Below are 10,527 nucleotides of genomic sequence, written 5' to 3' on the forward strand. Positions count from 1 at the left end.
ATTGTCAAGAGGAAAATGAGAAACAAGAGACCAAAAAATGCAGCTGAGCTGAAGGCCACTGTCAAAGAAACCTGGGCTTCCATACCACCTCAGCAGTGCCACAAACTGATCACCTCCATGCCACGCCGAATTGAGGCAGTAATTAAAGCAAAAGGAGCCCTACCAAGTATTGAGTACATGTACAGTAAATGAACATACTTTCCAGAAGGCCAACAATTCACTAAAAATGTTTTTTTTATTGGTCTTATGAAGTATTCTAATTTGTTGAGATAGTGAATTGGTGTTTTTTTTTTAAATGTGAGCCAAAATCATCACAATTAAAAGAACCAAAGACTTAAACTACTTCAGTCTGTGTGCATTTAATTTATTTAATACACAAGTTTCACAATTTGAGTTGAATTACTGAAATAAATGAACTTTTCCATGACATTCTAATTTATTGAGATGCACCTGTACTGGCAAATAATTGTATTGTATTTTTTTTTTTCAGTTGGAACAGATGTTGGATTTGCTATTTATAGAAGGTTCATTACCCACGAGGCTGGCATGAAGGTAAGATGATTTTGAGACCATATATTGAACAGGCATTTATACCTGTATACCTAGCTACCATACTCAACAGGAATGCTGTAGACCAAGACAATAATCTTGTTAATATAATAGAAAGGTCCTTCATACTTGTTTTTTTTGATAGGTCTCCTTTGTGGCCCATATTGCCGGTGGGGTAGCAGGCATGACCATTGGTTATGTGTTTTTCACCAACTACAGTAAAGAGCTTCTGAAGGACCCACGCTTCTGGTTGTGCATTGTGGGATACATCGCCTTCTTCTTTTTTGCTGTCATTTTCAACATCTTCTTGTCCCCAGCACCTGCATGAGGAGGATGTGTTTGTTGAAGTCATGCATCAGTTCACAACGGACAATCATAGCTTTTTAAAAGGAGCTGGGGCCTGTTTCATAAAACTAGCTTACCAAATAAGCCAGGCTTACTTCAGTTAGTCTGACATATTGTCAGTTGATTTGGTTCAAAATAAGTCAGACTAACTGAAATAAGCCTGGCTTATTTGGTAAACTTGTTTTATGAAACAGGCCTCAGGTCTCAGGTCAATGTTAGAAAATCTTGTTGGTTTTTAAAGACTCTTAAGGTCATATGCTAATACACTACATACATATCTAAAGTAAATAAATTTAATTTTCAGACACTTATAAAATTCTGTAATTCATAACCAAATATTATTTTGGTTTTGTTTAAACACTTGCTCAGATAATGTCGTTTCTCAGGAACAAAGACAAGTTTAATATTTTATTGTTTATACATATTTGGTGGGACCATTTATTTTATATTCACTAAATTACTGAGCCCTTTCCAGAGTAGTCTACAACTTGCTGTCATTTTATAAAACTCAATTTACCTACATTTTAAATGCATTTCAAATTTTTTTGACTATTTGAGATGTCATCATAATACCAGTAGAGGGCAACACTGATCAATATGTAGACAGACCTCAACCTGAGGTCACAACAACATTAAAAAAATAATAATTTTATTGCAATAATAAACAACAAAGATTACAAACAACATAGTTTAATTGCGGTATTGCATAAGTTATAGACCTGCTGTATCAATAGAAAATTGTGTCATATCAATGAGAATAATATGCATCTACAGTTACCTTGGATATTTATCCTTGATTATCATTTCATTAAGATTCAGAAATGGGTTTAAGTTTGGACATGTGGTGGCAACTTGGAGAATCGTGTCATTTTTAAAAAAATATTTGACAAACATTTTAAAACCATTGTGTCCATATGGGTATATTTCATTTATCAGTAGTGTTTATGTGTTTAACATATAGTTGTTTTATGAACTGGCTAATGAATTTGGGTGTGAAGTAAATGATGTGCTATGCTAAACCAAGGTGAAGTGAGTTTACATCGGAAAGCATCCCACAACAACTGCTGTCCTCTGTCCCTCTGTTCTAATTAGCTGATGGTAGTTCTCCCAAACAGATCATCGATTGCTGGCCAATATGGATACAGTGTTCTTGCCAGTCTAAACAGAACATCCAGGTATTTTCAGTTCACGAAAAATCAATTTGAACTGTTTTTATTACAAATTAGTTACTATGATATTTATGGCACTTCAATGTTAACTGAGGTCCTTCGTAATGATACAGTGCGTTTGCTGCAGGGAAAGCTTGTTAAAATAACTTACAAACCCCTATTCAGTTTGTTCTTCTTAATTTAACAAACAAACTCCAGCCACATAGCACAAAATAGTTCACTGATCGTTCAAGCATGATATCATAAAGCGATCTTATTATATACTTATGCTAGTCCTGACCCTTGCTGCACAATAAACTGAATATCTGTGATATTAAGTATTCAGTGCATGTCTCTGAAATTTACAGAAATATCCTACACCTGGTGTGACCTGTAAGTCCTCAAAGGGCATTTAAGGATGAGAAGAGGGGCTTTTGCTGTGAGGCTGATTTTCCACTTTACTGACCAATCACATCAGTTAGGCAAATTTATGACTAGCAGAACTTTCCAGTACAAACAAGAATTTGGGTTGTGAATCAAATTAATGTGTGAGGCTCCCACCCCTGGAATAATATGTATTAATCTAATTCTGGGCTATTTTTAGAGCTTAATTGACTATGTCTGGGGCTGTGTTTTCAACTAAATGTTCATCAAAAGTTCAGTTCTTTGACCCCGAGTAACACAGAAATGTGATCAGTCACCACCATCACCACATTCCCCTGCTGCCCATGCCTCCCACAACCAGATACTTCGTTCCAATCTATTAGATGCAGAAATACATACACATAATCTACACTACCTGAGTAAGGATGCATTCAATTGATCTAAAGCGATAGTAAAGATTTTTACAGTTTTACAAACAAATAATTGCTATTCTTTGAAACTTTCTATTTATAAAAAAAAAAAAACAGCTGTTTTCATCACTGATAATAAGAAATGTTTCTTGACTACCAAATAATGCTGAGTAATGGCTGCTGAAAAATCAGTTTTGCCATCACTGCAATAAGGCAAGGCAAGTTTATTTATATAGCATAGCACATTTCGTACACAATGGTAATTCAAAGTGCTTTACATAAAAGAATAAAATAATCAAAAAAATAATCACAACAATAAAACAAGGAATTTAAAAACTTAAAAAATTAATTTAAAACAATTAAAAACAGAAAGTTATTATACATAAAATACAGTGCAATCAGTTCGGACGTCGCACAGTGCTCATTCAATAAATGCACAGCTAAACAGTTGAGTTTTGAGTCTAGATTTAAATGTTCTAATGTTCGCTGATCTCTTCTGGAAGCTGGTTCCAACTGTGGGCAGCATAATAGCTAAAAGCGGACTCCCCTTGTTTTGTGTGAACCCTTGGTATTTCTAACTGACACAACAAACTGACACTTAATATAATAATTGAATGTAAAATAAAGTAATTATATACATTAATCACTATATCATATTAATTTAATATTTTAATAACTTAAATTAATTTAACTACATAAAATATATAAATAACAGTTTTTTTTTATTGTAATACTATTTCTTAATATTACTGTTTTTACAGTATTTATAATCAAATGCAGCCTTGGTGAGCATAAGAGACTTCTTTCAAAATCATAAAAAATCTTACAGACCTCAAACATTTAAAATGTATTGTATATTTAGCTTTTGTGCAAAATGGCCATTTTGTTGTCGCTGACTCCATCTACAGTGGACATGTTGACATAATGATATATAAAGGGTATACGTATAGAATATAAATACTGAATTAGGCTCAGATTTAGGTTATCAGAAAAAAACTATTTAGGTTTAGGAGCAGACTAGAATGGTGTTTAAATATTATAAAATGTTCATTTTTTTATTAATATTTTCATGGAATAGTTACATTCTCATCAGGGAGCATAAAATGCATTCAAGCCAACCTGACATATGCTTCTTCTTTTCTTTTTTAAAAAAATAACAAAGGTTTAATTTAGGTACTCATTAAAGTCATGTCTAGTCTGAATCATATTGTGTAATGAAGAGGCTCACTCACTACAGTAATTAGGGCTTGCCTGATATGCCCCTAAATAGATGTCGCAGGCCTTGGATGAAACCAACCAACTGCATAGTTAGTGAGCATAATAGGGTTGCACCATTGATTTCTTTTAAATGGAATAAAATATCACCACAACTAGCAGAGACAACTTAATTACATTGGGCTGGACCCAGCAGAGTATGAAATCGGACATGACCGATTGATTGCTTCCCAAAGTATTGACTACTGAAAGTAGTGCCAACATGTGGCCAAATGCCATTAGAAAGCATTGCGCTTAGCTGTAAACACGTTCATGGAAAAGAATAAACAATCACTCTCAGCCTTTTGCTGTTTTATTCGATATTACAATAATAAAACAAGTCGCTGTTTTCTTTATATGTGCTTAAAAGAACCAACAGGCCTTCATTTCTCTGTACAAAACGTGGAAATCCACCAGTAGAGTTGAGCACGTGCAATTAGTTCATCACACTTGGGCTATTTCTGCAATTCAGCAGAAAAATCATTCCGTAACGGGTGTTAACTAGCAATCAAACATGCAAGACCGATTAAGAAGGGGTGCATAAGAGCATGAAGAGGCCACCAAGTGTATCCGAGCCTTACATTCATACAGAAGGGGGCTTTATAATTCCACAATGTTTTATTTACGCATGGCATACACTGGCAGAGTTGGCAAGCTGAATCAATCCAGTGTTCACTTCATCATATTAATAGTGGAGTACTGGTTATTGACGCACTGAGATACAGAAGCAGTGCGCTTGCCAACAGACCCCTGCGTATTTGGAAACCCTCTTTTGGTGCCAACAGAGAGGAAAGAAGGGGTCACAAAAGTTCAGGTGATGTGCTGCATCAGATGTGCAGGTCACCAACGATTTTTTAATATTTTGGCAGCCTCGTCGCGCTTGTATGACCCGCGGGGATCTAAAGCACCGGAAGTCTGTCCATACTGCTGTAAGGTAAATGGCATCGGCTAGCACATTGATTTCTCCTGCATGACTATAAGTTGGCAGCAAGAAGACCTGCTTGTTTTGTGTTAAGTCGAGACCTTTAACAATGATCAGGATGGCATGAGTCTTTTAGTACTTAATGTGTATAGGCTGGAGTAGCTTTTGAGTTACCATGAGGATTTACTTCATTTTCTCCTTATTTGTTTAAGGTATGTTGGTGTTTTACAGTTTATTTATCTATGTTTACTTTTAACAATAGACCATCTACACATCAACACAGCATTACACTGTCAGATTGCATTTTGTAGCACTGCATGTTTTGTAAATTTATACCTGATACTATATTTTGCCCTGGATCAAATTTTTTTTTTTACAATATTAAAAAAAAAAGTAAATATTTTTTACTTTTTTAAAATTCTAATTATACCTGAATTGGCTATACCATATTTGTGATTAATTGTAACAGTTAAAAAAAAATGGAAAAACCTGAAATAACCCATATTAATCTACCATTATTCTGAATTTTGTTGGAGTGATTTAGTGTTTATGACTGAATTTTACCATATACCTGACTCTGCAATGCTTTGAAGCTTGCAATTGAGGCTTTGTGATCTTTCATCTGTAGTTTTAGTCCGGCAACAAATTTAGTGTATCTTTATTGTATTACTTACTAGTTTTGAAAAAAAACTATATAGTGTATGCATTTACAGTATATAACTATACTGGGTTACTCTAAAATGTTCTTAGTTTCTCTGGTAAAATGTTGATTTAAAATAAAAGTGACTGTAATGATGAAAGTGATAAAAGTCAATTAATAGTCTGGTACTCAATTTGGTTTTATTTTAATGCATTTTAATATTCAAATGCAACCACTAGTCCATGTTATTCTTTTGACATTCTTTTTTTTCTTTCTGGAGGTTTTTAGATACAATTGAAAGAAAACTACCAAATACAAAATTGAGAAGAAAAGAAACATGGGCGAACAAAGAAATATCTGGCAAAAATAAAAATATATAGATGGGACATTAAATTAGATTGCAAACATGTTTCTATTTCAAGGTTTATTATAGTAGCAGTGCAATGAGGAATCAGGTCTTTATGTATAATAAGAATAGGGACCAAAATTTGTTTGAAGGTTTCAGTTTTGGATCTTACAGATTCTATTTTTGCATATTGCAGTGTGATGTTAGCAGATTGAGTTTATTGAAAGCTTTGTCTTTCTTGAGTAAAATTATTTTGTTTTAGTCAGTGCAAAGAGTAAGAATATTTCTTGGTGTTTGGATATAGCTAGTGTAGTCAAGTCTCTAAGTAACGCAGATGTTGAGGCCAAGGATCTCTGGTAGCCTACTCAAAAGTGAGCATGCTGAACATATTGACTGAGCCCCACCACAGTCCATTTTCATGATTCTTGGTCCCTGTTTACTCTCTTTACAGACACAAAAATGCCAGAGTAAAGATGGGAGACTGGAACTTTCTTGGTGGGATTTTAGAGGAGGTGCATATCCACTCCACCATAGTGGGGAAAATCTGGCTGACCATCCTCTTCATCTTCCGCATGCTGGTGCTTGGTGTGGCGGCGGAGGATGTGTGGAACGACGAACAGGCTGACTTTATCTGCAACACCGAGCAGCCTGGTTGCCGCAACGTGTGCTATGACAAAGCCTTCCCCATTTCCCTCATCCGTTACTGGGTGCTGCAGGTCATTTTTGTTTCTTCCCCCTCGCTGGTGTACATGGGCCATGCTCTCTACCGCCTCCGAGCCCTTGAAAAAGAACGTCAGCGCAAAAAAATGGCTCTGAGACGTGAACTGGAGGCTGTGGACATAGAGATGGCGGAGGTGCGGCGCAAAATAGAACGTGAGCTTCGGCAGATCGACCAGGGGAAGCTAAACAAAGCTCCCTTGAGGGGGTCTCTTCTGCGCACCTACGTGGCTCACATAGTCACCCGCTCGGCCGTAGAGGTGGGTTTCATGACCGGACAATATGTTCTGTATGGGTTTCAACTAAATTCGCTCTACAAATGTGAGCGGGAGCCCTGTCCGAATGCGGTGGATTGCTTTGTATCTCGACCCACTGAGAAAAGCGTCTTCATGGTGTTCATGCAATGCATAGCTGCCATCTCATTGTTTCTCAACATCCTGGAGATCATGCACCTGGGCTACAAGAAGCTTAAAAAGGTCATCTTGAACTACTACCCACAGCTGAGGGATGATCTCGATGACAGCTATTATCCAAACAAGCTGAAGAAAGATTCCGTGGTGCATCAGACATGCATTGGTACCTCCACTGGCCGCAAGGCCACCATTGCTTCAGCACCCAGTGGATACAACCTTCTTCTCGAGAGACCACCCGATGGAACCGCCTACCCTCCTTTGATCAACCCATCCTCTGCTTTCTTGCCCGTTCAGAGTGATATGCAAACCAAAGATGGTTCTGATGCACCAAAGTACTCACAGAACAGTCCCACAGAGCACAACAGCAATTCCAACAACACCAGCAGTGATACGCGTTCACCACCTTGCAACTCCGTCACGCCGCCAAAGCAAGATGAAGGGGAAGATTCTATCCACCCTCCACCTCTGTTCAAGAAAGGCCGGGAGTCTAAGACTTCAGACTCATCGAGCCACCCCAGGGAATCTTCTCACACATCATCCGGCGTGGGAAAGAAGCCATGGAAGGTCAGCGCACCCTGGAACTGCTCAACAGTCGTAGAAGGTAATGGCTCAGACACGGATTCCTTGGAAGGTGCTAAGGCCCACTGTCCCTACGCCGCTGTGCGAGCTCGTACTTCATCCAGGTCTGATTCCAAAATGAGCAGGCCCACTTCTCCTGATTCAATAGAAGAATCCAGCTCGGAGTCACGGCATAGTCCACGAGCATCACCGAGCCATCGCGCCTCACTGGCCAGCAGTTCCAGTAGCAGACGAGCAGCTCCTACAGACCTACAGATATGAGAAAAACTCAATATAGGCATTCACTATTGATGTTATTTCTACAGTTACAGTATATTGATGGAAAATCACAGTAAAAGGATTATCTACAACTTTGATGTCAGCACACAAGCAATCTCAGACTAAAGTTTTATATTCAACTCTATAAAGTTGTGGCACTCCTTAATGGATTTGCGCTCTCTTTTTACATATCAATTTAGCAGTACACACTGACAGTATATTTCATTAACAATAGTAGTATGACTACACTAGAGAGATTGTATGTATGATTATGTATGCCTTGTTCTCATCTGGACATTTCTCTTTTTGAGTGCTTCCTGCATCAGAAGTCAAAATGATGCAATGGTAAAAAATTAAAATTAAAACACATTGTGCTGTAATACAGCAACTGTAAAAATCTTCAAAAATGTGATGTTGTTTTATTGTTGTTTTGTGCATATGTCATATTAACAGGTAATAAACTGGTTTGATTTACAATGCAATTAAACCAGATATCGAATCGTTATTTAAGTCTGTCTTTTCTAAGCATATGGACCAGCATTTCTAAATTAGGAATCTAAGAAAGATTAAACAAGTCGAATAAATAAAATTTTCTAGCTGACTCATATTAATATTAGTATTATGATGAGAAAAGCTGGTTTAGAACCTTAATGGTAAAGTAGCTGCTACTGTTAGTACCAAAGTTGTAAGTACCAAAATAAGCAACAGTTTCTTCCCACAGGCTTGAAATTAACTTATTACACCACAAAATTCAAATGTTATTACAGGTGCATCTCAATAAATTAGAATGTCGTGGAAAAGTTCATTTATTTCAGTAATTCAACTCAAATTGTGAAACTTTTCTGTATTATTATGGTTTTGTACTTTTTTGTATGTTGTCTGTTGCTGTTAGTCATCGCTTCATGTCATAGCATATGGCACTAAAGAAAGTAGCCTATCTTCAGGAAACTATTCTTGCTCTTGTCTTACACTTGATTGTAAAGAGAAGAATCACAGAGAAGAAGGAAGCTGTTCCCTCACATTAAAAGAGGACAGACAGAGCCATTTGAAAATTGTTCTTATTATTTTAACAACACAGTCCAGTGTATTAATAATACAGTTCAAAATATTTTAAGTGCTCACAGCACCATCTACTGGACTAAAGACTATAGCTATATATTTTGAATCCTCACACAAAATATACTTTATATTCTGACTTGAAATATTAGCAATTAAATGCTGCTCTAATTTGAGTGTTAGGAACTGGATTGGTTATACTTCCTGGCTGTTTTTGGAAAAGGAAAGCATGAATGAATAACAAAACAAACAAAACACAATCCACGTGTCATCCAAACTACAAATCAGTTGTTCAGATGAACCGGTCTTGTAAGACAGTTGTACATTCCTATTCAGCTTTTGAATGGAAAGCTTTTATTATTATCATTTCAAGAAATCGGAATTAAGATCTAATACTTTATACTTTCTTTGGTGGTGTCCTAACCACAAAAATATTGTCTTCCCAACATAATTAAATGGATCTTTTAAATTGATATTTTTAATTGACCTGTGCTCCCAAATGCTAAAATGCAACAGTTTTGTAATCTGATTATTCAGTACAACTGTGCATATACTGTAGTAAAACTAACAATAACAACATTATGGCTTTATTCTGCCATGTGACACATTGGTCAGTCACTGTTGTTATTGTCTGAAGGCCTAACCTTTAATCAGCCTGTCGTTTGAGTTATATGTGGCATCATTTTCATTATTACATTAAACAACAGACTATTTCAAGATTTTGATGTCTAAAAACAGTCCAAATTAAATTACTGTCATGATGTCATATGAACATATTTACATGGTAAATGGATATGACCAGAGCATAACAAATGACCAGAGATGTTAATTCCAGTTTACCCATCTGAAAGATTATGCCTGTGTTATGTCATAAAATATATCATAATAGGCTACATGTACAACTACCATATGGCATCCAGCATAGCCTAATGTTAAAATGGTATAATAACCAATGTATTAAATATAAAGTTAATAATAAATAATACATAGAATGAAATCAATCAATCAATGTTATTGTTTGCAACTTTCTATTTGGTATTTGAGATTAACAATTTTAACATCGTGGTTTTCCCACTAGTTACTTTAACATTTTTTTTTTGTTTGTTTCTTCTTGTTTTTTTTTTTTTAAAGAAAGGGCATACAGTTTGTTTCATATCTAAAAAAACTGTGTGCCCACTTAGTTTGGAAAATGGGATTAAACCACTGATCTATATAAATGACATCTCTATTATAGATCAGTGGATTAAACGTACATTTATAAACGAACATTAATAAACAACATTTTAAATTTACCAACAAATCTTTATCAGCATTTCAAGGTAAGAAATACCATTTCAGGTAAAAGGTCGGAAAAAACATCCATTCACACAAATCCGTTTGTCAGGCACATGACTTGGAGCGTTCCACCCACATTTCAATAGCTTAGTAGAGTGACACTTTAGTTATCCAATCAGCGTACGAGTTACCCGGCGGCCATCCAATTACATTCGAGTGTCGTTCTTAAGT

General features: G+C 36.1%; 2 protein-coding genes across 3 annotated transcripts in view; both read left to right on the top strand.

Annotated features, from left to right (window-relative positions):
- The window catches only part of LOC107704870 (rhomboid-related protein 2-like), a 4,909-nt gene extending 3,908 nt beyond the window's left edge, over positions 1-1,001 (top strand). For both annotated transcript variants that reach the window (XM_016507886.1, XM_016507888.1), the window contains exons 7-8: positions 491-552; positions 695-1,001. In XM_016507886.1, the coding sequence (XP_016363372.1) occupies positions 491-552; positions 695-877 (245 nt within the window). In that variant the 3' untranslated portion in view covers positions 878-1,001. The remainder of the gene's footprint in view (positions 1-490; positions 553-694) is intronic.
- A 4,097-nt stretch (positions 1,002-5,098) lies between these two features.
- LOC107704871 (gap junction alpha-9 protein-like) lies at positions 5,099-8,416 on the top strand. Its single transcript, XM_016507889.1, has 2 exons — positions 5,099-5,224; positions 6,450-8,416. Exon 2 carries the CDS (start codon positions 6,472-6,474, stop codon positions 7,966-7,968), a length of 1,497 nt encoding a protein of 498 aa, XP_016363375.1. The 5' UTR covers positions 5,099-5,224; positions 6,450-6,471; the 3' UTR covers positions 7,969-8,416.
- The last annotated feature ends 2,111 nt before the right edge of the window (positions 8,417-10,527 follow it).

Source organism: Sinocyclocheilus anshuiensis, unplaced genomic scaffold, assembly GCF_001515605.1.
Source record: "Sinocyclocheilus anshuiensis isolate Anshui unplaced genomic scaffold, SAMN03320099.WGS_v1.1 scaffold702, whole genome shotgun sequence".
NCBI classification, from domain to species: Eukaryota; Metazoa; Chordata; class Actinopteri; order Cypriniformes; family Cyprinidae; genus Sinocyclocheilus; species Sinocyclocheilus anshuiensis.

Coding starts and splice junctions, on each gene's coding strand:
- LOC107704871 (XM_016507889.1), top strand. CDS start 6,472: ATGGGAGACTGGAACTTTCTTGGTGGGATTTTAGAGGAGGTGCATATC.